General features: G+C 43.3%; 1 protein-coding gene across 1 annotated transcript in view; it reads left to right on the top strand.

The window, feature by feature from the left end:
• Positions 1–7,770: 7,770 nt before the first annotated feature.
• FRMD4A (FERM domain containing 4A) overlaps positions 7,771–27,683 on the top strand; it is a 380,907-nt gene continuing 360,994 nt past the window's right edge. The window contains exons 1-3 of the mRNA XM_062631904.1: positions 7,771–7,825; positions 7,907–7,978; positions 8,441–8,575. Coding sequence (XP_062487888.1) covers positions 8,531–8,575 — 45 coding nt within the window. The 5' untranslated portion in view covers positions 7,771–7,825; positions 7,907–7,978; positions 8,441–8,530. The remainder of the gene's footprint in view (positions 7,826–7,906; positions 7,979–8,440; positions 8,576–27,683) is intronic.

Raw genomic sequence — 27,683 nt, 5'->3', positions numbered from 1 at the left:
AGCTGTGTGTATTAGTTCATTGACTGGTGAAGAAGCCTTAATTGGCTGTCTTTGGCTAGACATCTTACTCATAATTTGTTTTTACTAGGTTAGGTGACTCCTGGTCTAAGTACAGAAGCTGAGAACAGACTGCTCTCAGTAGCGCTTGCATCTGAGTAGGTTTTTTTGGCTCTAACTTGACTCACTTTCTGTCCTAGGGCATTGTGTAGCAGAAGTCACTTTAGGTAATACCCAGCCAACAGCATCTTTGTGAAGTCCACACTGTATAGAGCCTGTTCTGAGGCTGAAAGGCAAAACCTCTGTAAGAAGAAGGGATTTCCCAGGGGGAGCATAGGTAGGACTGAAGTAATGGACATCCAGTTCCCAGTTGCATTACAGACTCTCTTTGAGAATACAGGCTATTCTTATTATAGTGCTGCCTTAAAAGGACCCATGGGGATTCAGTTCAATGCGTAGAGCCTTCAAACCTTCACTTTTCAGGCATTGAAAATTGGTCTATTTGGTGTGCTTAGTTTTTTGTTAGAAAAGTTTTAAAAGGTCAAATACATCTTTCAGAACCAAGAACAGTGCATGGGGCAAAGCCACTTACATGTAGTCTTGTGCATATGTACTCATCCCTGTTTGCGTTGTGATTTTTTGATGAGTCTAGAGATGGGTGAAATGCATTAACCTGAATGTACTTAAGAGGTGAGGGCTTAATGAGGTGCACTGAGAAGAAAAATGCTCAAGCCCTGCCCAGAGGAAAGGCAGCTGCATGATATGCACAAATACATGGCATAGTATAAGATGTCAGGTCTCACCTGAAATAATGTAGATGGTGAATGATGTTCAGGGAATCGTAGTTGCTGTGGGTAGCAAAGGGTTTCTAAGGGAAAGAAACAGTGTCCTCCTTGGCAGCATACTAGAAACCCACAGGTGTCAAAACAAAGGCTCAGAAGAAATTTGGTTATCTCAAATACATCTAGAGATAAATCCTTGGAAGCTAGAGCTACTTCAGTTGGAACACAGTGTCAGCACAAAGATTAAGAACTGGCTATGAATAAATACAGATTGGAAGTTGAAAATGCACAGTAAAACAAAACCTGGTAAGTTTTTCAGCACAGCTCTGCAGAGGTTGACTTTGGAAGAGGAACTCACCTTGTTGATGAAGGATCGCTCCCCACAGGCTCTTTTAAATAAATACTGGAAAGAGAAAAAGTAAATTAAAAACTGCAAATGGAACTGGTTGCAAAGTGCTGTTTTATTGTACTTAGATTACACTTTCACAGGTGCAAATCAGATCAAGTAGCTCAAGTATAGCTCAATACATCATGCGACAGCACTAAGGAATGCACAGATATAACCATAGCTGTGATGCATACTTGCAGACTCCACACCCTGTATTGGGCCTCTGGACTCACGATATCCGAATCTGCTGAGGCCATCACCTTATAAATGTCAAATTAATATTAAGCAATCATAATATGAACGCCAGGGTTTTCAAATTGAGTAAGCTGGTTATTGAATGTTAATTACTGCCCCACTATTAAATCATGCTTTGAGTTATGACATATTTATTTTCTAGTTATTAACCTTCATGTTTTTTTTAAATGAGGGTTGTCTCAGGGCACCATTAGTGTCAAGTTCTAGAATGCTAAATTAAATAGAGCATAAGCTGGAAAAACACTGGAGGTAAGCTATCAGAATGCTTTTATGTTAGGTTTTTCTTTTAATCTACATCTTTTCTTGTAACAGGTTTAAATGCCACAGGTTGTTTCATGAAGTAGAGGTAGTTCAGAGTTTTGGTAGGAACTGGCTTCTTCTTCCGGCCTGCTTGATGAGGACTGTGATAGCTGTGTGTGGGTATACCAGGGAATGAGAGATCAGATCAAAGTCATACATAGGTCTGAGATGTATGAGTGCCAACCAGTTTCAGCCCTGATGTGGGCTGAAACAGCCACTTACGATTGATGTGAGATGTTATGTCTTGTTAAAACTGTCCCTGTTCAGGATGGCAGTGATTCATGTCAGAGGTTGCCCAGCTCTTGCCGAGTGCAGAACAGAAGGGTAATGGAGATGCAGGAGGTGCTGTTTGGTGTCAGCTCCCACTGACCAGAGTTCAGCAGGAGATGCTTTGCCTCCCAGATATCGGGTGTAGACCACCAGGATTCCTGAAACCTTGCACAGCATAGGCTGAACGGGGACCTGGAAGACAGGAGTCCAAAAGTAGACCAACCTCATCTCAAAAATGAGAGGCAGTACCAGCTGAGGCAGTGGGCCTTGTGCAAGAACAATAGGTCTGCTCAGACGTCATTCACTGCTTCTAATGGGAAGCCACATCTCTTCCAACAGGCTTCTTGCATGTGACTATGGTATACATTCTGTAAGCCTGTTACTTTGAGCTCTTATTTTTGGCCTAACTCTGGACATGCCAGTTCTTTTACTTACACACAAGAGTGTTTTCTGGCCTGCTTAGGTCTCTTGAATGTGGCCTAAGGCTAGGCATTGCCTCATGGTTGGAACAGAGTCCACAAGAAGTCTCAGTTCTCTTTGCTATCTGCTAGAGGACTCTGGACAGTCATTTTGCTTTGCCAGGTCTCACCCTCACACATGTGGAAGAGGTGTGCAATGACCTTTATTTGCAAGGATCTTTGCTCTCTAGTGGCAGTCACTGTCATGAAGAAGTGCCTTCAGAGGGCCCAAGAAATCTCTCTGCCTCCAGGTATGGTGGAAACTTTTGTGCTATCTCCCCCTTGTCCTTACAGTAAGATCTTTCTAGGACTCTTACTATTCCAAAGCAGTGCCTATCAAAGCTAATTAATGCTCAGATATAAGTCATCTCAGGAGTGGGACTGCTTAGCAATGAGCAGCCTGTGAGTTGCTTGTAGAGCTCTAAAGACAAATGAGAGGTTTAATCAGGGAAGCATTCACCACTCAGATGAGAGCAGAGCCTCTGGTTTATGCCACTTATGAACAGCACTATTTTCTTTGTGAACTCTTGCCAAAAAAAAGCAAAGCAAAGCAATGGAAATGTGCCAATCAGTGCTAAACTGGAAATTAGAGATGAGTTTGAGATGAATCCTTCTCTTAGCCTGTGTCATAAATCCAAGTGTCCACCTAACCTGGATAGACTTTCAGCAATGTTTTCTGTGGTACCTCATCCTTGAGAAAGGCAAGGAAATATTTTCCGAAACACTTAGTAGGGGGCCTTTCAATAAACTCCTCATCCAGGGACAGTGGACGAAGAGGCTGACCAAACACTCTTTCTCTCATACATCCACACGCAGTGGCTTCATTTGACAGTCTGCTGGCTCAAGGAACAACGGTTCTCTTCCTATACAGTATTTCTTTGGCAGCTTGGAAAATCATCCTTATCACTGCAATTATAGTTATCAAAAGCTTCAAAGAGAGTTTTCAAAAGAAAAAGTCCCAGCTCCGCAGGGATCTGTTTGTGGGTCTGACAAAGGATTTTTTGAGCAATTGGGTTGATGGAAGGGAGCATAGGAAGGTAAGGAGCAGAGCTAATGCATTAAGTTCCTTCCAGATCTCTTTTAAAACTGAGTGAATAATTCACAATGAATAATTTACTTGTTGTCATCAGGCTTTTATCTTCTTTGGGAATATACTACGAGCAAAATTTAGGTCCTCGAATTTATCTGTTTGAATTATGTGAATATTTCTTTCTGTGTAATTCTCCATAGCTTGGTTAAGCATCTTAGACATCCCAGCTGTGTTGTTATTTGCAGTTTGTTGTATGAAGTGATTCTTCCTTTGTGGATTAAAGCAGAAGCATTTCTGCCATCGCCATTCATAATGCAAGTCTGATTTCTGTGACTAGCACATACTTGAAACTAGTCACCTAAGTTTCAACAAGCTCATTGTCCTTTGAATTTGAAGTTAAACATCGACAAACATGGCATAAACTTTGACATCTCTCAAGTTCTAGAGATGCTTGTTGGGTTCTCCATCGGTTTCTTGGATGGATATATTCAATATCTTCCCTTCAATAGGGAATATCCAGTATCTTCAATATCTGAAGGGGCTTACAAGGATGTCAGAAATGGACTCTTCATTAGGGACTGTAGTAATAGGACAAGGGGTAAGGGGTTGAAACTTAAACAGGGGAAGTTCAGGTTAGATATAAGGAAGAAGTTCTTTACTGTGTGGTGAGGCACTGACATAGGTTGCCCAAAGAAGTGGTAAATGCTCCATCCCTGGCAGTGTTCAAGGCCAGGCTGGACAGAGCCTTGAGTGACATGGTTTAGTGTGAGGCATCCCTGCCCATGGCAGCGGGTTGGAACTGGATGATCTTAAGGTCCTTTCCAACCCAAACCATTCTATGGCTCTACAGGTGAGTGTCTTGTAAATGTGTGTGACTCTGGTTGTCTTTACTTATGGCAGTACCACCAACTTTAACTGACTATTTTCCTGCTAAAAAAAAATAGCAGGACTCGTTTTATTAAGTCCTTGTAAATTGAGGTGAAAACTTAAAGTCCTCTTGATCAAATAGTTTTCTTTGTACACACCTTTGCTTAAATAAGTGATCTCCTGGCACTTGTCATATCACTAGATAACATTTCACTCACATCTGTGATTCAAGAAGGCAAATCAAAATTTTTATCAGGATTTTGATCTCTCACTAGTATTACAGGTGGCTTTTACTGTTTAAAATATGTATGGTAGCAACATATAGGAAATTTGCTTGCATTTCACTGGAAATTAGAGCTTGCATTTGCTAAATTAAAAAGTTAATAAAAAAATGTAAGTTCTGTACCACCTGAAATCAAGTCTTGCAATTAACCCTGAGCTCTGTATTGCCTTTGTTCGTAACATTAATAATGCTGCCTTCTTGGCTTCTGAAACAATGTGTTGAGGACAATAAGTGCCTGTTAGGCACCGTATGTCCATGAACAAATAATGTGCTTTTAGTAAGAGGGTTTTCATCCTACATTGCATTGCCAGAACCAAAGATCACAGCACCAACAACCACCAGCTCCAACATTAGTAACCCACCGTGGCCCAGCGCATCTATGCTGTCAGAGTGCTGCCAGTGAATAACACTGGAATTGGAGGATCTATCTATATATACCAGTCTAAAAGTTCTTTATGCTTTGTTAGTGGTATCAATTAATCAAAAGTTTGCCATAATAGGTTTTATTTGAGTGATTGTAAGCAATCACTTTATCAACCAGTTGTAGCATCTATTTCTCTTAAAGTGTGTGTGTGGGGGGAAACACAGTCAGTAAACCCTTTTCTTTTGCTAATGCAATAGTGTTAGGCCTTGAAAGAAAACCGTAAGTCTAGTTTTGACCATCTACCCAGTAAGATTCCTTTTTAGATGGTAGGTTGTCAAGAGATAAAAACAGTGAATTATGATCTTTTTTTTTCCTCCTTTCACACTATGAAATTTATTCACCCAAATAGTCAAAACTGGCAAACCTGTAGGTAAGTTTGAAGGTGTACCTTGAAGCTATAGATCATATACCTGTGCACAGATGGCTCCCTACGTATGATCATTACCCCAAAGACTTGCAGAGCTCAGGAAAAAGCTAGGATATCTTCAAGGACACCACAAGTCACAACTAGCTCCTAGTGTTTGACTGGGATTTTACCTTGCTTAACTGTAGAGTGAATTGCTAGAGAGGGAAGAGACATGCATAATTCCAGATTCTTCATTTTATCCGAGTCCAAAACTGTAGGGATGGTTCTTTAAAAACACTTGGCAAAGGAGAAAGCTTGCTTGTCAGACTTGAGAGCTACTGAAAGTGTTGTTTCTGCAGCCACCTCCTTACAGCTCTTCAGAGTGTGTTAACGTAGGGAAAAATGTAATAGCCTTGGGATGTTTGTCATGGTACTGTTGAAAAAGATTTAGTTACATATTTCATAATTTGATGCCTTGAGATGTTTTTTAAAACTTACATTCATTTTTTATTCTACATATTTTCCACTTTCAAGAGACATTTAAGTAACCTGCTTCTCCACTCCTTGTAACAGTCAACAACCTGTTCATCTTCAGGGATGAGGACAAATCTCTTTGGAGGGAAGGGAGCAGGTCACATCATTGCATTATAGCTCATAGCTTCATATGACTGTGAAGTAAAGAATAACCCACTTTTAACCTACTGCAGGCAGCCAAGGTGGGCCCTACAGTTAGAAAGCACTGTGAAACTCTGCTTCAGCTCCCTGGTCTGATTGAAGATCGGAGCTCTTTTGGTGCTCAGGTACCTTAATGCACTTGAGAAGCTGAACCCCCATTCTCTGTCAATGGAAATGACTTATACCTGAAGACAGAGATAAGTGTGGCTGGTGGCGCAAGTATGCATTCATAGGAGGTGTGCTCGCTGTAGTGAAGGTCAGCTCTTAGAAACAAGGCAGTAAATGCCACCCTCAGGCATGACACAAGGGACTATCCTTGAGTGTTGATGTCTGTCACCCAGAATTAAGGAGGAGGGACCCCAGAAGTTGCCTTTCTGTGTATGTGCGCATAAGTGAGTCCACACTTTCTTGGAGAGGTGTCCCTTCTGTGTGCAAATGGCTTCTTCCTCCCAAACCCCTTGGTGGAGAACCTGCTGGGATAAGGAAGCCCTTGCCATCATCATGCAACACCCAGCTTGGTGCTGCAGCTTGCTGGTGTGGGGAGGACTTCACTGGTCTGTGTATTTACATGAAAAGAAAACAAACTTCTCTATATGTCACATGCTATACGTGCCTTACAAGAAGGGTGGTCCCCTGGCTCAAGAGTAGTGTGCTGGGAGGTATGGGTATGCCACAGATGTCCTGAATCATAGAATAGTTTGAGCTGGAAGGGATCTTCAAGGGTCATCTAGTCCAACCCCTCTGAAATGAGCAGGGACATCTTCAACCTGATCAGAATGACCTTCCCAGGGCAATGTCTGCAACCTCCCATGTCCTCTTTGTTAAAATATGGTGATAAGTGAGCAACAAGGGGTTGGGCAAATGCATCCGAATACATCCATGTACATATATATATATATATAAATATAAATAGATACTAATACTCCAGTGTGGAACATGCCACAGCCGGCGTGCCAGATGTAGTTTCTGGAGCACAAGGGCTGGATTACTGCTACCCACCTTCATGGAGAAAGTGATTCTATTCTCTTTTCTGCCCTGGTACCAATCTCTGTAACAGATGCAGGAATGACACGTGTCAGAGAATTCAGCTTTGCTTGAATTTGTCTGAAACTTTAATTGGGTTCCAAAATCACGGGGGAGGGGGAATGTGCAGGTGAGATTTGGCAGATGAACAGACATTGTGATTACGCGAAGCCTAACATTTTAGGAAACAAAGCCAAAATTCTGCTTGTTCAGAGGGGCGGTGCAAGAGTTGATGCACTGAGGATTGAGCCCTACAAAACAGGGGTCCTACAGGCAGGACACGTGGGTGAGAGTACTGGCCTTCCTACCAGGATGCTCTATTTTTAGCGCTCTCCCATTTACAGCTCATGTTTAAGCAAGGGGCTTATTTTCAAGGCTAATTTGTCGTTGTGTCTTAACCAGCCCCATTTTCCCAATTAGCTGTCTCCAGCTCCCCAAGCCACAGGAGCTCGGTGGGGGATTGCAGCATGTCTCCTTGCGAAGGGAGGGAAGGGGGGGACACACACACACACTGCCTGGCTGCCGTTTCCATGCAGTACAGGCAGCGTGATCAGAGCGCTAACACAACAGCCTGTGTAATTACATGTTTCTGGGAAGTGTGTTAGCTCCACAGGGAGCTGAGTCCATTTGGAGAGGAGGAGGAAGAGACTTTCTTTTGGTGGTGGTGGGGTATTGTAAGGTGAAAAGGGTCAGCGCGTAACCCAGCTCTTGCTTGAATATGATAAAGGTAATTGCTGTTCTCAAGTGAACGCCGAGTGCTTCCTGGTTCTGGCTCCTCTCACTCATTGCTCATGTCTGTATTATGCAGGCGTCTGCTTTCAAAACCAGATGAAGCAGGGCTTTGCAAGAAGAGAGAAGAGATTTGACCCTGTTGGAAGCGGTATGTTGTGATATTTGACATTGTTTCTCGCTAATATCACCAGGGTAGGCAGGGAGATGCAAAGTCAGGGGCATGGCAGTTTTATGCTACACAGGCATTCGTTTAGTGGAAGAAGGAGAGTGGCAATTAACAGCAATTCATTATAGTCTGCGTGCTGGGGCAGGGGGAGGATGGCTTGGACCTAACCTGTCATGTAGGTGTTTGATACGTGTCCTGCATTGCTTGCTGTGGAGGCATGCACCTGAGCTTTAAATATCCTGCAGTTCCCGATACCTTGCTCCTCCAGCAGGCTCTCCATTTCATTTTCCTCCTCTCTCTAGTGTAAAATTTGGCCTAGCTTAAGCTTCTTTCCCTGGCTGAGAAGGTTATTTCCTTCCCTCCTCTCCTCCCCACCCCCTCATCCATCCTCTCCTCCTCTTGCAAATGCTCTCCGACCCTGATTTGGGGTTTCTCTCCCTGCAGTTAGCTGTGGGCTCTGTGGATGCTTTGCTGTGACGGAGGGCCGAGGGCTGACTGAGTCGTGGGAAGGATTTGTACATAGGAAGAGAGGAGATGGCTGTGCAGCGTGCTCCCGAATCTGCTCTGAGCTTGCTGATGGTGAGTGCTTGCTGAAATCTGTTTGGGAAGGGGGGGTGGGCAAGGGGAGCTGCACCGCACAGATTCAGGGCACCAAATCCATGGGAGGATTTTGTAGGAGCCACCACTTGGCTTTTACAGGTCCCGGGGAACTTTGCAAAGGACTTGTCTGGTGCTTGCACAGAGATGTTCCTCCCATGATGGGTTTTAATGCATCTGGACCAATGTTTAAAGCAGCATTTTGAAGTCACCTTTCTGGCAGAGCTGGCACTTGTATTCGGGGTTTATCCTGAGCTGTGGTTTATGTTTGTGTTCATTATATCAGTGTCAAATCCTCACATCCTTCTGCTTTCTCCTGCTTTTGCCCTTGCTGATTGTGTGACAACTTAAATGAGGAGAGGGAGAGTTTGATTTCTCTGTGGGTTATGTTGGTAGCTGCAACCAGGTACTCAGATGTTGTACCATTTGGAGTATGGTCCTCTAATGCAGTGAATCGCCATGCAACTAGCTGCAGAGTGTGTCAGACCTGCCACTGGCTGCATACCACAGGGTAATGATTGGTATATATCTGAGCTATTTGCTGCAACATGTTGAGCCACTGACCTACTTCTCAAAGTTCTGCATATTTATAATATTTTAAAGAAGATTATTTAGCAAAACACGTGGCTGAGCCCAGAAACATGCCACTGTCATGCTCCAATTAAAATAAACCCTTGGGGGGGGGGGGGATATTAGGGAGTTGTTTAGCTTTACTGATTTATGTTTTATTCCCTTTCTCCTACTCTTGTTGCCATTTTCTATGCAGCAGTATCAGGGGTGTTGGTAACATAAGATCTCTGATGGATATTTTTCTGCCTAGATGTCACTAATGTTTCCACTGGAGAGCTGTTATAAGCAAAGAACACGTGTTCGTGCACGTGTGTGTGTGTGAATGCAGAGAGATATATGCATTATGTATGTATTTATATAATTATTATTACTGATCTCTCTGCTGGTTGTGTTAGGATATGGACACTAACACTCAGGGACATGATGAGTTTAGTAAAGGGAATGCTGCAGGATAATATCCTTGTCATGCCTAAGGTTGTTACCAAAGGTCAAGTTGAGGAAAGCAAATTTTATGTATATTACTCAAAATGCTAAACACGCTATTAAGCCTCTGCATGGTTTGTTTTATATTTGCTAGTGACTGACTTGCTGTCTAAGCTCATTTTATTCCCTCTTGCTTACCTCCGGCCTTCCTGCCTTTTTAAATGGCCTCTTTCTGTTTCTCTCTCAAAGATAAATTGATGGGTGCCTATCACCCCAGTATCACTGTTTGAGCTGTACATGCTTTTAGTTTTGCTAACCTCTTAATTCTCAAGTTAAATCTCTCCTCCCCCAGTCTCAGTCCTCCTTGAACAGACCTTGTCAAACTTTGGTGTGGTGCCAAGCTGACCATAATTTTTTGCCTTAAAATGTGGCTTTGTGTGGCTGCATGGCCTTGCCCCAGTTGTAATTTTGAGGTGGGTCAGGTGTTTCTACAGCTCTGGCCTGTAATCTGGGTGCCTCAAGTCTCATCACCTTAGGCACAGCCTTGGACAGGGCTGCTGTGGTCTCCAAGAGCCATAAGGATGGACTGGGTTGGGTTGGGGGTCCACAAACAAAGAAGTCTTCGTTTTTGCCCCTGTGGATGGTTGAGATGGTGGGGATGTATTTTGGGGTTGTGAGAGGACTTGTGTAACTCTCTGGGCTCTGCTTCAGGATGTTCTGGTGCTAGAGGCTGGTACTGGGTGTGGAAAAAGTGATTTGGTGTGTAAAATGCTTCTCTTTGAAAACTGCTTCTTTTGCCTTAGATTCTTCTTGTGTTGTGAATCTATTCAGTTAAGTATAGAAACCTCATCCTTTTCCCTCTGCTCTGCCTTGGCTTTGATTGCATGCTTGAGCAGGCTCCCCTTGAATCAATAACAAATTCTTGCATAATGCATCCCACCATAAGCAGCTATAATTGCATCTCTTCTAAAACAGCCGCTGTCCAGAGATTAAAGGAATTGATGTCTTCAGGAAGTCTGCAGAAGTAGCTTTTAATACTTTGATGGGCTTTTTCCATTGAGAGGGTTTTGTTGTAGCAATGAGGAATATTTCAGTACTGCATTCCCCCTGCAATAGGATGCAGTATGTGCATCCAACTATCCACTTTTTATGAGAACCAATCAGCAGCAGCATCTGGCAGTGCTGCATCATATTTAATCTGAAAATATCTCCTTCTCAATAGGGTACCTCAAAGCACTTTGTGTTGCAGGTACAGAAACCAAGGTACAGAGCCATTATGTGATTTCCCTGGAACTTTCAGCAGTGAATTGAGTGATCCAAATTAGCAGCTTGCTTATCCCAAATTTCTTTCTTTTCAATTGAGAAAGGTGGACATGTCCAAGTTATGGAGTTTCCTTCCTATAATGGGACTATCTATAGGACATAGGTACCAAGCATCAGTATGCCTCAGTAGCTAAAACTGCACATGGGACCTAGTGGATTTCTGGGTGCCTGCTGTGATAACAGCTCACAATGACCTACCTGTGCCTGCTAAATGCTGGCCAGGACGTGGAGCTGACATGGCCTAAAGCAGTTCCCAGACAGCAAGTCAGCGAGGAGGTGCACATTGCTTTTGCAGCCACTGGCACACCAGAAGATCTCATTAAACCTGCAGCCTCATGTGGACAGGTCCTGCTTCAGTTTAGTGAAAAAAAAATGACCTTACAACAAACTATCAAAATCGAATCTGTTTTTATTTTGATCTTGTTTTCTAGCCAGCATTACACTCAGGTGTTTAGGTTTGTTTTTCCCCTGCTTTCAGTGATTCTTTCCCCCTTATTTTTAGTCCTAGGCCAGGGAAAGTCTCAATGAAGAACTTAAGCTTATATTTTCCTGACATAAATGTATTATTTCCATACAAAGACTACAATCTGAAATAGAACCGCTGCTTCTCCATTCTGTTAAATGAGTTGTATTACAAATGACTCCAGACTGTGACAGGTCTGTGGAACTCCTGCCTTTACCTTGCTGCATAGATCACAGTAGATGAAGGATGTTGCCTAATTCATGGAGAAATTTGGGCTGAACTGTGCCCAAAGTGGCTCTGCCTGTAGCATTATCAAATCATTTAAACAGAGCTTCCTCAGCTTCGGTGAACCAAGAGGAGGGAGCACCTAAGCATGAAATAGCAAATACCATGTCTTGTTAGGAATGGTAACACCTGCTGTGTTAAGATCATTAACGCTGATGGGAGTAAATGAAATATCAGTAAGATTTTATGCCTCTCTTATTAGCATATTGTAAAATTTTAAAGCTGCAGACTTATTGATTGTGCGGATTTTAACAACACAATAAGTTATGATACTTGGTGTCTCCTGAGACAACATTACTGCATCTCATGAAAACAGATCTTAGGGACTTGACCTTCAAACTACTGTAGGTCATAACACCAACACTAATTAATGTGTGTTAAATATCAATGGAGGTTCAGGTGAGCAAGGTATACAGCTCAGTGCATACCGATTAATCTACAATGATCTTAAAACAGTAGGGAAGAAGAGCGTGGTTTTCTGTTTCCAGAAAAGCTGGAGCTCCAGCTAGCTCCTCTCACCCCCTCTTATCCAATTGTATGAATGGAGTATTTTCCATATTTACAATCCAGCTTTTCTCTCTGGTCTGTATACATAAATCTTTCCTCGAAGAAATAGCAATTTACCGTTTAGAAAATAAGTGCACGTGTAAATTAATGGTAACTACTTGCGTTTGGAGGAGCATCTTTCATTTCATGGGACTGTAAAATTCATTCTTTTGTGTCTGAGTTGCATTCACTGAGGCTGGAATAGTGTCACATGTGAGATATCTTAAGTGACCTTCACCACGTAAGGCTTGGCTATCTCTGTTGTTCAAGAAGGAAAACAGTGCCAACAGCAAATTTGGAGTACTAACTGAGCCCACGGTGTTCATGATGGCCAGGATGACAAGTGAGAAATTAGCTATCCAGCCCACTTTGGGGCTGCCAGCCTTCGTGTTTCCTTCTTCTATTGAGTTGAAGGCATTGCAACAGATGTCTAAGGCAGACTACAACAGGAAGACATGTGAAAACTGCTGTTTCTAAACCTTAGCATACACAATTGGCAACTGATTGTCGTCCACTGAAAACCCCAGTTTGCTGCTGTGCTTCTAGTCTCCCTTTCCAAGAGGGTTCTCCTGAATCATCCTTCCCCCCTCAAGCTGGAGTCCTCAAAACAAGGTGATTCTTCTTGATCTGATTATTATTCTGAAGCATAGCACTGAACTCTGTAGAATTGCCCTTAAAACACACTCAGATTTGACTGTATCCATACAAAATGCCATGAGGGCCACACTCTGACTGATTGGCTTCTGAGGTGTTGGACTTAACAATGTTCTCGATATTTCATAAACTATTTCACAAATCATTTCATATGTTTGAGTACTAAGTGTTTATGGCCAAAGTCTGCTTTTCTGTTGTGATTTAAACCAGGACAACTTGTGAAGGCAAATTTGGTAACTAAAAATATACAGGGCTTTTAAGCTCCATTTAGACCTAGGACTGATCCTGCACAACATAATGTTATGATGTTCTGTCCCACTCAAATCTCTAGGCAGATTGAAGCAGCATTGCTCAGTTTGGAGGATCATATTAAAACCTTTGGGAGCAGCAAGGTTACAGTGGAAGGATGAGGTCATTTTCTGCCTCTTTCATCTCAGGCTTAAATTATCTTTATGTTGACAGTATATGCAAAAGCCCTTGACATTCAAATCTCCTTGCTGCGACCTCATTTGCAGACCACGTTGAACTTGAAGAGAACCTATGCTTAGTACGCTCCTTCCATGACAACAAACCCCACTCATTCCTTGCCATTGCGTGGTGTAGAGGTTAATGCAGCTCTCGTCTGATGCTGAAGCAGTGTGACATGTCAGCAGTGCATGACCAATACATGGGTCTGGGCGTGAGCAGCATTGCTTGCGTATGAGTAATGCCTTCCAGCAGGAATCAGCTGCATTGCTGACATCTGGTCCACTTCAGCTTCATGCCCAAAATGAAGTCTATGGCAATACTTGAACACTGATTTATGCATCCCTCTCCATGCTCCTTTTGCAAATGTTTCCACTGTGCAGGTGTGTGGGCCTCATCCACAGCCTTCCCAGAAGGTCTGGCCAGGAGATGATAATGCGCTGCGGCACCCGAGGTCACTGGGAAGGAGCTGTGCCAGCAGGAATCTCCCTTCCTCTGTGGCTCTTCCTTCTCCAGCCAGTCAGTAATTTGCTAATGGGCTTTACAAATAGCACTAGCTGAGCTGTGCTGGTTGCTGTCTTAGAGGATGGGACGGGAATAGCAAATTCCAGCTTGGTGCTTTGTGGTTGCTTGCTACTGTGGACTGGGAATTTAACCATTTCTTGTTGATAAGTTCCCCCATAGCATGGAATTCTATATGAAGTTTCCTATATTCCTCCATAAACTATCAGTAAGACTTCAAACACTGTGATTTAATTCAGCTGAATGAGATTAAACACTCCCTGGAATTACTCTTGGCTTCCCTGTGGTGGATGTCACCTTTTACCCATCTGAGCTGCAGGGCTGTGAAATTGTTATCCCTTCGATTCTGCTTCAGTGCATGCCATCAATTTCCCTCTCCTTGTCTCGCTGCATGAGCATGCTGTGGAAGAAGCAGACCATGATGTTTGTGCATCTGAATTCTCCTAATTATTACTACGCTTTAAAGCAGGAATAAGGATAACTGATTTATTACATACATTTTTATTATGAATATGGCTTTTTCAAGCTGCTCATTCTGAATGACTGAAAAAATTATCTCATCAGAGATGTGGCCATTGATTTTTTTCCCCGATGCTCTACAGCATCGCTATTTGTACAAGAGAATTAGCAGGCACTTGAATAAATGATCATTATGATTAATTGGAGTCTTTCTACAGTTAGGAGGAAAGTAACATATTAACAGATTGAAAAGATCGCTAAATGTGACAACTCCTTTTGACAATATATAAAAGAATAATGTCACTCTCACTTTTCAGAAATGAAATGCATTGGAAAGCTCGACTGATATCCCTAAAGCAAAACAAAATGTTAAAAATGCTGTAATTGCCGCAATTTAAATGCAAGGCTGTGAATAGCTACTAATATACAGGAAAAATTCGTAACATTGGGTGCTTGCAATTTCTCAATTCTTTGCCTTCTAGTTACAAATGTCATATTCCCATAATTACTGTACTCATAGTTTCTCAGCAAGGCAATGATCCAGCCCTCTGACAGGCTAGTGTGGTTCGCACATCAGAGCTCAAAGATGTACAGAAGTCCCACATGGGTCTTTCCTTGGTACATCCCATGAAAAGGCAGGGGTTTGTGATTTGGTGCCTATAGGTGCTGTGTCCAGGTGGATGGTTCTGTGGGTGCTTATGGAGTCTTCTAACACCAGTGATGGATGCTTTGTTTCATGCCTTACTGAAAACAGAAGCCACCAGCTGGATGTGGGGTCTGTCAGAGGGACTGGACTGAGGTTTGGGCTTTCCTCAGGCAGCATGCTGTCCCTGGCTCTCCATGGCCATCATAAATGCTGCTGAGGATCAGATGCTTCCATCCCTGCCATCACTGGCAGACACCTTGGGTAACCATCTTCCCTGCACCTCTCCAGGAAGATGCATGCATCTTGCCCCAAATGTCTTAATTCTCTCTGCTTTTAAACATCAACAAGCATGGAAACTTGCAGAAGTTTGTTGAAACCAGTCATTTCACAAACAGGTTTTACTGGCACTGTCAAACTAACCTGAACCCATCATCACCTTCAAGAGAGATGAATTTTCTTGTTTATATGAATTCTTGAGTTGGCCTGATGCTGGAGCTCTGAAAACACATACAGCAAGGTTCCTGCTTGCCTGTTCGAAATGCCATATTGTACTGTATTGGGTAGTCCTACTGAGAGCTCTGTTAGCACACAATTGTCCAGCAGAGACCAAGTGGTGTTTTCAAAGCCCTACTTGAGAGCCCTCCTAGACAGGAAGAGGAGCACAGAAGTGCCTGTCTGTATTTAATGGAAACAAAACCCATAGTGAATGCCAGAACCTTATTTCGAGCAACGGATCTACACACAAAATCCCATCAATTTTATGCATCCTTCATGGTATTAAAGCTGATAACCCCCAAATTAAAGCCAGCACCTCCTAATGCTAGTTCTAGTGCCTGGCCTGAGCCTTTCAGGTCTCCAACAGGCTAATGATCATGCTGTAATACCAACAACTGACCAGGAACCATGAGACTTGAGCCCAAAGTGCTTTGTTTTCAGGGCTTGTTGCAAAAGCCTCACTGAAATAATAAAATGCAATGAAGTAAACTGAGAGAACATGAATCTGGGTGCAAAAGTAATCTACCCCGATATTCTTTACAAGCCAATTAGAGAGATATTGGTAAAAACAGACTATCTCGTTCCCTTTCTACCCTTACCCACCTTTTGCCAATGAAGGGCTGTTCTCTGCAGTGTGTCCTTCACTGTTCTCCCTTCTCTCAATCCATTTACAGCCACCAGAGAGCTGAAAATGGTTTTCAGGGAGGTTTTGCTGGTGCAGAAGCAGAATTCACACAGAGCTCTGCTCCACAATATTTTCCTATCTGTGGGCAGGTTGTGATAATCCTCGTGTTGCAAGACGTTAGGTTTTGGCTCCCCATAATTTGTGTGAAGTTAATGGAGGAGTGCTGTAGAACATATGTTTGGCTTAATATAGGTTCAAGCTTTTTTTTTCTTTTTTTTCTTTTTTTTTTTTTTTTTGTCTAATATAGTAAAGTAAAATCCAGGACAGCTTCACAGTAAATAAGATTGAAATGTTTTTCATTTTTAATAATATAATGTTAATCGAGCCATAGTGGTCAAAGCACATTGTATTTCATGGTAATTAATTGCTGGCTGTGATAGCTGACTGCATAAAACTATGCCTTGGGCCATTAACCCCAGGTCATTAGTACTCATGGAAATATCTAGTGAAGGTCATTATTACTGCTGCTACATGAGCTATTGTAATAGAAAGAAGTTGGCATGAGCTTTTCAAAACCCCATTTTCCTTGTCCTGCTCTCATTTCAGAGATCTGTGAACAAAGGCTGTTCCCAATTATTCCACATTTACATTGATTTTCAAGGGATTAGATTTTGGCCACGTTCTTAACAACAGAGAGCAATCAGCTGAAGTGTTTGAGAGGATGATGATCTGGTTTTATGCAGGCAAAAATGTTGGCCTTCCCAAAAGATTGGCACTGGCTCTTACTGGCCATCCAAGGGGCTGGACAACAACTGAGCAAAAACCCAACCAACCTCTGCTGCTGGTTTCTTTAGCAGCAAGGCACTGGACACTGGGTAGGGAAAATGGTTGGTTGTTGATACGTATTGGACCATGTGTTTGTGTCCTGGTATCTCAGGCTTAGATTGAGTTTCCAAGGTTTTGGTGGTGGGACAAAATCACCCCTCTCATGAAAACCAGCCTTTGTTCTAGTTATCTACTGCGTCAGGAAGGTATTCTGATTTCCAGATCAAGCAGGAGCTATAGGGAGATTTGCTTTTGTGCTGTCCCTCAAACTGCTTTGTAGGTAAGAGTCCCCAGAGCAGCAGGGTAATGTTTCTGTTGAAAATTAGAATTAAAACCTGACAGTTCTAAGGAGGATTAGTTGTATTTCCTCCCCTGGCAAACTGGTATGGTTGTGAATTCTTTATTTTCTAGTTAGAGACAGTGGTAATGAAGCCAAAAGAATAGCAAAAAACATTTTTTTAGTACCTTCCTTTGTAAACATACTAATAATAATGCACTTGTTAAATACAAATTATAGTGCATTAAATACTATGTTAAACACAGGTTTATGCTGAATCCTATTTTCTCTAATCGCATGTTTAAAATACGGCATTTCACACGGACAAATGTCCTTGAATCAGTATTCTGAGACTGCTGGCTTTAATGACATGACAAGATAACACTTCAGCTCTGAACAGACAAAATTGCAGACAGCAGAAGGTACAGTTATGGCACAAGAAAAGGATGGGGAAGCTTTGTAACTTGCTGAAGTTCCTAGCACTGTTGTTTTTCCCCCACTTTGAAATTTTGTATTGGAATCAGTAGTTAAAGAGTTCCATATGAAGAGACTTGTATTGGCCTATTGATTAATATAAAACCTCAGTTTGTCACCATCCTCATTGCAGTACATAAAGAAAGGATTACTTGTTCAGACGCCTCGATGAATGGATTGCTCCTTTTGAATTCTCTTCTTATTCTATGCCTAATATCAGAATCAGACTCTGATGTCCATTTGCAAGAAGGAAAAAGCTAAACCTGCTGCTTAGACTAGTTCCAGCACAAATATTTTTGTATTGTGGATATATTTTGACTGATTATTTTCACCAAAGTTCTACTTTGGCCAGGCGGTGCTTAGGTCATTTTAGGGGGGTTTCTTGGGTTTGGATGAGCCATTTTAATTTGAAGAGCTAAATAAAGAATCATCCATGTGAAATTTGCCTGGGAACTTTGAATCACTGGTAGGAATTAAACCTTAGCTGCACAGGCGAGAGGTGCCTGGTGTCTTTTGAATGCTCCTGTTTGCTTTGTCTCTGTGTAGTGATTTACCTGAGATACCACTTGTAAATACAGATTTTGGTAATTAACTTTCTACATTTCTCCCAAGGAAATGTATCTGTCCTCACATTGCAAATAAAACATGTCTGTTGTGGCTAGCCCTACATGTATTTGTGGAGGAGAAGAGGAAATGAGCGCTATCCACTTGCATGATAAGTAAACTGATGTCGGAGACCTACTGGACATTTTGAGATTTTATGACCATGCAGATGAATGAAAAACCCAGTTTTGTATAAAATGGGATTAAAGAACAAATCCTATTTGAAATCTGCACTGTTTTCCCTGTATAAAAAAGCGGGGGGGGGGGGGGGGGGGGGGGGGGGGGCTTAATTGACAAAGTCTATGCAAACAGAATAATAAAGCGTTATGTCTGAATAAGAGAGCAGTCAGTTTTAATTTTTAATAATCTTTAATGAAGTGAGCGTTCACAACGCTTCTGGTATTGGTGCATTAACACAACTGTCTCTGGGTAGCCAGAGTCATTCTTTCATATGTAGACTAGTGTCAATTGATTTTTCTGTGGTCAGTAGCTATAGTTGAGTCTGTTTAAGCTCCATAAAACTTCCTCCATTGCAGAAAACCACTGATGTCCAAGGGAGAAGGATTTGATGTTTCTTCTTTTAGGATCAAGCTGGGAGGAGAGTGTAAATCCATATTATTTCATTTATCTCCATGACATTTCCAATTTCTACAGATGCAATCTGTTCTTTGATCTTCAAACTCTGACAATTTCACACTCTGAGCTGAGTGGTGTGACCCATACAGTTGCTCGATTGGTTTTCATAAATAAAAGTTTTTACCTAGATCAAGATAATACAAGCTGCTGCATATGAGCTGTGAATCTTGGAGTTTATTATTGGTTTACTGGTGGAATATTTATTTCCAAACTGAAATGAATTCTTAGATGAGTCATTGTGCACTTATCCTGCCTTGATAGTTTTAGGTGCTAAAGCCCCTATTTCAATGATGCTGGGGTGAGGAAAATTGTATATAATGTTTTGGATGTACAATTAAAGTGCCATCTGCCTCTGCGATGCAGCAGATGTATAATTGATATTCACTGCTGATTTGCCACTTGATTTTCTGCAGACACTGAAAGCTGCAACTGTTTATACAGTATGATCCTAAATACCCATGTGAGAATTTTCCTCCTCACGTGTCCCCTACCAGAAGCATCAGTACCATTCCTAATATTTGGAAGGTGGATTCATTAAAAGATAGTTTACAGGTGGATAAACCAAAATCTTATATGAATCCAGTAAGTGAGAAACAGGTTTTCAAAAAAGAGTGCTTATTCCTGTAGAGTCAAGGTTTAATACAGAAAAGCTTGTTGGGAAAACAAAATGCTGATGCCAAACCTGGTTACTTCTGTGCACTGATTTAAATGTAGGATGTAGGTGGGATGAAAGGAAAAAAGTGGTGTTTGTTTTTCCCTCCCAAAAGGTCAAAGGAACTATTTTCTCTAGGGCAAAGAGTATTTAAACCAAAAACACCAGAGCAGTGAGTTCTGGACAGATGGGAAAAGAGAAGAGTCCTACTATGAGGTTTTTCTTATGTTGTCATTACATTTAGGAAATTCAATCTCTAGAATTCTGATCAATCAGCAGGTGTTAATTTTGCCCTATGACTGGCTTCTAAGATCCTCCTTCTGCGAATGCTCTAGACCTGAATCTTCTCATGCTGAAATAAGAGCAAATGTGACCAGTAAGTTCAATGGCAGGAGGTCAATGGCTCTATTTTATATTGTTGCCCTTCCTTTTGACAGCAGTGGCTTTCTAGCACATCAGTTAAACTCACGATGAGGCAGCAATGGTTGTGCAGGGCTTAACATTCTGCTTGAAAGAAAAGAAAAACTGGTGGTATAGAATCTGAATCTGGCTTTGTTGCAAGTGATATTTTGAGTAATCATTTCTTGAGCCAGTGCCTAGCTCACAGGAAAAGTCAGCTCTCTGTGCGCTCAGAGAAACCAAGGTCCATCTTGTTCAACTTTTTCCCTTTTCATGAGCCATTGCCTGTACAGGACACCCACCCTAATCCAAAAGGACCCCTTGTGACTTCCCAAGGCTTGAATCCCTGCTCTCATTTCATGTGTCTAATGACAATAGTCTAAATCATAAGGGCATCGTGGCTGATGTTTACAGCATGTAATTCTGATGAAAGTATAAGCAAAGGACCAAGCAAGGAGCTAAGGATGCTGCAGAAGGAAAGCACAGGAGGTGCAGGGGAGTGTTTGGATGGGGAGATGTTGCCAGATCTAAGGAAACGGAGTGCAGAGCACTACAGATCAGTCTGGTTCAGTTCAAGCTTTCTTTTACATCTCTATTACTGTCTGAAGAAACCCACCAAGTTAGAGAGAAACAGAGACAATGTGGGAGAAGCTGTAAATCTGACTATGTTAATGCTGTTAAATGTCTGAAGTAGGAAGATGTACTGCTTTTCTCAATAAGAGGTTTAGTCACAGGCATGCTGGGTGCTCTGTGATGATAAACAGAAATCCAGCTACAGCACAATGTATGGTTAATTTTAACTGTGTAACTTCTTGTTGAGGTCTATCTGGGCTCCGTATCATAGAGAGATGGCAAGATCTGAGGGAAAGAAATTTCACAATGCTGTGTGTTCTCGTTTGTTTTATTATTCTATTTATTTAAATATTTTTATTTTATCTGATTTGTGTAACAAGCTTTTGAATATACCTATTGTATAAAGGTTCATCTTCAGGTTTGGCTTATGCTTACTGAGGTGGCCTGCGAGGGGAAGGTTGCATTCTCACAGTACATGTAGTGCATGAACAGGACATGAATATAGAGGTTCATGAGAAGCCTTTAAAGTTGTTTTGATCCTCTGCAGCACTGCTCAGTTTATTTTGTGTGTTAACAAAGTGCAACTTGCGATTCCCATTGAATCCCCAAAAATAGGTGATCAATCCTAGAGGATTAGACCCTCATTCCTCCAGGCAGTGGGCTGAAAAGACCTCCCTGTGGGAAGAAGCGAGTTTTCTCTCCTTCACATCTCTTCCACTACAGCTCTATTAGATTCAGTTCTGGTTCTGTCAGTCTAAATAAGAAGGCAGCCTCCCCTCAGAGAAGCATTCAAAGCTTCACATAAAGTGTCTTAATTTCTCTTATGCGGTGCTGTTCGCGGCAGCTATGAGCTGCAGCATTTACAAAGGCACCACAGCGAGAGAAACCGCAGCAAGGGCTTCCAGAGCACAACATCTGGTGGGGGAGTGTGCCAGGAGTAGAAAAAGCATTATGGTATTCCCAGAATCAAATTATCTGAAGGTGTCCTGCTGGTGAGTAGCAAGCACGAGCTCCACTGAGTCCTGAATTGGTGAGTACAGGAGAGGTGGTATTAGATCTTTAAATCCCTTTTTGAGTTAAGTTGGGTTTTGTCAATATTCTCATCTAAAAACTAATACAAAGTGTCTCAAGATACAGGCCATGGCTGAAACAGATTTTATTTTTGCTTCTACACGTTACTATTATGTTCCCCAATTCTGGGGACTGTTTCCCATCAAAAGTTTCCTCTAGGAGTGGAAAGGGCTTTTCTGGGAAGCAGAAATCGATGCTCTCTTGTCCTAGGAGCTCTCTTTCTTTCTTAAGAAATAATCTCTTCTAGCTGTGGAGAAAAAAGCTTTCTCAGGACAGAAGCCGAGATAACTGTAGCTGAAAATTAAGCTTGTGGGGAACAAGGGATAGCATCCTGTGTGATGATCTTTGCCATCCAAGGGATCAGCCCATCGTAGGTAGTAACTGCATCCCATCTGGGATGCAGTAGTTGGCAGGGTGGATGCTCTCCTTCTGCTCTTTATATCTTCTAGCCTGAGTGAGTTTGCTTCACTTTGCAGCAGATAAAATTTAACTCCCAGGTGTCAGGTGAAGAGCAGTAGCCTCAGCTGCTTCAACTCTAATGGTTAAGGCATTCTTATCATCCCCTATTGCACTGTTAATGTAACCATCTAAGAAAACAGAAATGCCATGTTTTGAAGGTGAGCCTAAGCTTTTAGCACAGGATGGGGCATCACTGGGAGTGGTAGATGGATTTGCTTTCTTTTCCCCTTTTATCCAGGAATCAACCTCCTGCTAGGAATTCACTGCTATCTCCTTTCCCACATCCCTGTAATCATCTGGGACCATATAAAACTTAGTTGCTTGCTGACAGTAGCACATATATGAGCTGTGATCCTGCTACTGTGTTTACGTCAGTATGGCACCTAGATTCTCATTGGGGGCAGGAGCTTTATTGTAACAGCAGCTTTGCAAACATTATGAAAACATTCAATATTTCCTTTTCATCCTTAAGTCTGAATCGTTTAGATCATCGTAAATTGGACATTTGTCTCCCTTGGCTGGTACGGATGACTGCAGGTTTTCCTCTGGGGAAATTTACAGTAAGTTTTAAATATGAAGTGAATGGTCCCCTTTAAAGTTACATATGCTAAAGGAATGTGACTTATGAATCCTGTTGGCAGTAGTGGCTGTATGAGAATATCAAACACTTTGTCAAATCAGGGTTTTGCTGTCATGCATCTTGCATTGAAAGTTGCTATAAATTTTGTACTGTGCCAAACATTTTTAAGTATCTCAGGTATGTGGGTTGTGCTTGATGCTTATGGAAGTTGAGTCTGTTTTGCTTTTGTTCCTGACTACTGGAGAAACGTGCATGTGTTTGTGTAGCTGAACAGAATTAAAACTCCCATGGATTTCAGTGTTAACAACAGAGAATGCTGCTGCCTACACTAAAACCAGGAGATAATATTAAGCTGCAGATAAACTATTCACCTAGCATTGGGAAAAGCAGTGTTCTTGTAATTCCTAGTGACCAATACAGGTGGCACCTCCTGGATAGAGCAGATTCAGTGGAGAGCAGCAATTTACTTAAAAATTGCCTCTATGAAATATTCATATGAAATTTTGCTGCATGCAGGGAATATTTGAACAATTAAGAATCTGTTCACTGTTGCTTTCTGGCCTTGGGCTAAGCCAGGGGGCTGGCTTAAGGACGGTGGTGTTTGTAGCCTGCCAGCTGACTTGTACCTATGGGATCATGCTGGAACAGATGGCAAGACCAGCAAGCCTAGAGGACTGTAGTGGTTTAACCCCATCCAGCAACTGAGCATCATCCACTTATCCAGCAGCAACTCACTCACTCCCCTTCCCCAGTGGAATGAGGGAGAGATTTGGAAGGTTAGAAGTGGGAAAACTCATGGGTTCAGATATGAACAGTTTAGTATTTGAAATATAATAATAATAACAACAGCATCAACAACCACCTTAAGCTCATCTGGTTCCAGCACCTTCCACTAGAGCAGGTTGCTCCAAGCCCCATCCAACCTGGCCTTGAACACTGACGGGGAGGGGGCAGCCACAGCTTCTGTGGGCACCCTGTGACAGGGTCTCACTGCCCTCACAAAAAACAGTTTCTTCCTTATATCCAGCCTAAGTCTCCCCTGCTTAAGTTTGAACCCAAGGAGAGCACAGCTTAAGTATGACAATGGGTCCAAATGTCACAGCAAATACATTCATAGCCTCTTGCAGGAGGATGTGTTGTCACAGCTTCCCAAGTCCCTCTTGAGCAGGGGAAATGGTACCCCCATGGCTGGGGGCAGGCACATCAGAACACTTATTTGGTGACGTTGTCTTGTGTTTAAGCAATGTGGGCACTCTTACATGAAAAAAAAAACAAACAACTCAACAAAAACAAGCAAACAAGCAAACAAAATATAGTTTTTAGTATTCCTTGGATGTAGCCCTCCCCACCTCCCCCACCCCACCCACTTTTCCGCTTGAAATACAAAGAAAGGAAAAACAATGCAATTTCAAATTTGTGGACTTCAGCAGCCAATTTCTGCCTGTGCAAATGCCTGGAGCTCTTTTTTCTTTTATGACTTTATTCTCTTTGAAGAAACCCTTTGTCTGAATGTCATACTAATTGCTTGCCCATGACAGGGATTTCAGGGCTTCTGCAAGGTGTGGGAGCACCAGAGTGATTGCAGGGGCTCAGCCTGTCCCTCAGCATGTTTCTGAGCTGAGGCACAAGTGTGTGTGGAAGTTGTCTTAAGCTGCCTCTCTGATGAGACCATTTCATAGTGAGTTAGCGAGGTGGCTACTCTTGTGCTAGATTTGAAAGATGCTTTAAAACCTACTCAACAACATAACACTAAAACTTCTGAAGGGAAGCAGGGGGATTTCACCTTATGTTTGTTTTTCCTAAGCGGGGCTAATGGGTCTGTTTCTCTTTGGTTGCCCACTTGAATCCCACTGAATCAGGACAGAAAGTTACTGAACACATGAGGGGAGAACAGCAATCATTTGGGATCAGTGAACTATAGATTGCAATATTCGGCACAGTTATCACATGTGCCTATGAGCCACAGACATGTCCCCACTCCATGAGCCAGCAGCTGTGGGAGAGGAGGGAAAAACTGCTGTGTTTCACTCCCTTGGCCTTTTCTATTGTGCCCCCTTAAGCTGTCAGCCCTTCCCACCTGATGAAGCCGTTCATGATGCATTATTGATTATTTTTAATCAGAGGGATCAGAGTTATTTGCCTATTGTCAATTTTGTCCTTGTCCCTCTGCTGCTAATTGCAACCCACTTAGATGATGAAAATAACCATCCAGATCACAAAGTTTAGAGGTAGAAAATCAGCCCAGCCCAGGTAACTAGTCTCGTTTGACTTGATGTTTGATTTTTTTCCGTCTTTGGCTCTGGATTGTATGAGATACTTTACTTCCCCAAGGCTATCTACCAATAATTTAGTGACAGCTGCCTGCTCTTACTCTTTGGTTTCTAAGCCTCTGGATACTAGGCTTGAATTCTGAGGACCTGTTTTCAAACACTGGCATGCATATTCTGCATGCCCTTGGGCAATTTCCTTCACTCCTTACTATGTTCTGGTTTTGCAAATGGGTTCAATGCCCTTTTTGCAGGACCACTTTGAGCATTTCCAGCGTGGCAGGTATTTTGGCAGTCCAATAATCCAATAACGAGAGAGAGGAGAAATAAAACAGGTCACTGACTATGAACAAAGATGTACACATAGCAAAAAAGAGTGAGATTGTGCTACAGTGGATTCAAACTCTGTCTTCTCACCAAGAGAGACTTGTGTGAGGAGAGGTTCATGCCGTAAAGGGCAACCCCCAGGCTGCCATCCACTGTGCTAATTGTGACTCCTAAACCCATTCATTAGCTGGAATCAAGAACCTCAGTGTTTCTGCCATGACTCAAGCTGTAACAGCAATGGGAACTTTCAAAGTAAACTTCATGACCAAACTCTACCAGCCTGCTTATTAATGACATGCAAATTATAGAAGTTCAAACATTTGCACTGAATGCTCATAGATGTTTCTTTGATTGCTAATGATGTTGATTCATTGTCCTGGGTTCAGCAGTAGCAGTCATTTTTCCCCTTCTTGGTAGCTGGTGCAGTGCAATGTTTTGACTTTCAGCTCGGGAACAGAGCTGATAACAAGCGATGTTTTGGTTTGGCCAAGGACTTTGTGAGCCTCATGCTCTGCCAGGGAGGAGGGGAAGCCAGGAGGAAGCAGAGACAGGACACCTGACCCAAACTGACCAAAGAGGTATTCCATACCACAGCACGTCATGCCCAGGATGTAACTGGGAGTTAGCCGGAAGGGCTGGGAGACTGCGGGGTTGGAGGAGGTATCGGTCGGAGCTTGGTCGGGCTGAGGGGGGGCAAGTTATCGGTCGGCTGGTGCTGAGGTGTTGTATTCTCTTCCCTTGTTATTTCCTTTATCATCATTGGTGGTAGCAGTAGTGATTTGTGTTATACCTTAGTTACTAAACTGTTCTTATCTCAACCCGTGGGAGTTGCATTCTTTTCGATTCTCCTCTCCGTCCCTCCGAGAGCAGGGGGAGGGCAAGAAAGGGGGGGAAGTGAGCGAACAAATTACCTGACTGGGTTTAAACCACGACAGTTTTTTTTTTTGGCGCCCAACGTGGGGCACGAAGGGTTGAGATAACGACAGATCTGACTGGATTAATAGTCACTCGTCACAATGCTGATTTATTGGCTCTCAGAGTTGTTTTCCTTGATCTCACAGCTTCAGAATGTTGTAACTTACGTAGAGCCGGTATTTGCTGTGATAGTGTTTATCAAGTATGGGGCCTGGGCTAAGGTTCTTGTCTCACTGTGCTTTATGGCAATGGCTTGTAATACAGGCGGGCTCCAGCAGCAGGGCGGGACGGACGTGGCCTTGGACTTGTACGTGGCCGTCCGGCTGCTCTTCACCGCCCTGGCCCTCACCCTACTCTCCATCTTCGTGAGGCTGCGGGGAGCCGAGGGGGAGCGGCCCCGGGAGCCGGCGGCAGCCGAACCGGCCCGGGAGAGCGGCCCCGGGGACCAAGCGGCGGCGGGAGCGGGGCCGGAGGCCGCGAGGGGACGGCTGCCGGTGGAGGAGGTCGGGGCGGTCGAGGAGCAGAAGGAAGGGGCTGCCGAGCAGCGGGAGAAGGCGGCGGAGGAGCCGAGCCCCGCGGAAGAGCCGAGCCCCGCGGCCGAGCCCAGCCCCGCGGCCGAGCCCAGCCCCGCGACGGCCGCGAGCGTTTCCCGGAAGCCGCCCACCGAGCCCCAGGAGGATGCAGGAGACCACGCAGCATTTCCCAGCAAGGCAGAGGAGGAAGAGCTGGACTCAGGAAAAGAGAAGCTGGCGGTGGGAGAGCCGGCAAGTACAGCAGCTACACCAGCCCCAGTGACAAGCACAGCAGCATCAACTGAGAGTTCTGAAGGTTTTGAATGGCCTTTGGGTACCCTTGGGACCTGCCTGCTGATTGTGATGGGGATCAGCATGTTGGCACACACACAGACTGTGTTCTACCCACAACCATTTTGTCTGATCTCAAAAGTTAAGCAGAGTCAGGTTTGGGTCTTGTCTGCGGTTAGACGAGGATATAGGGGGGCCAAAAGGTTTTCTCCAAGGCTGGACAGTCATGAGTGGCAGGGTGTGTGTGACAGTATGGGCAAGTATCTAGTCCACTGGGCCCCTCCAGTGCTTTGGAAGCATCGGAGATGGAAGGCAGCTGTGTGGAGTCCCCAGCAACAAGCTGCAGAAACTGCTGAAGGGGACAGTGAATTATTTTGAGCCTGGTGGGCCCAATGCACTTCAGGCCAGCAGAGCAGAGATGCAACACAGAGATGGCCTCATGATCGAGGGGTGGACTTAGCAATGGACACTATTGCCCAGGTTATTCACGAGTGTGAACACTGCACACAGTCTCTCCTGCTCTGGAAGACTGTTACAAGAGATGGAGCCTGACATCATGGACCAGATGGACTCAGCAGCTTTATAGGGACTGGTCCATGCACTAAGATAAGAGTATATTGAAAATGTGGGATCTGAGCATGACGTGAATGGTATGGAATAAGGGGTGGATAATGTCCTGGGTTCAGCAGTAGCAGTCATTTTTCCCCTTCTTGGTAGCTGGTGCAGTGCAATGTTTTGACTTTCAGCTCGGGA

The sequence above is a fragment of the Pezoporus occidentalis genome, unplaced genomic scaffold (genome assembly GCF_034315485.1).
Source record: "Pezoporus occidentalis ecotype Australia unplaced genomic scaffold, CSIRO_AGI_Poc_V1 ctg38, whole genome shotgun sequence".
NCBI lineage: Eukaryota > Metazoa > Chordata > Aves > Psittaciformes > Psittacidae > Pezoporus > Pezoporus occidentalis.
Note: the sequence above shows the minus strand (reverse complement) of the source record. Positions and strands in the feature narration are given on the sequence as shown.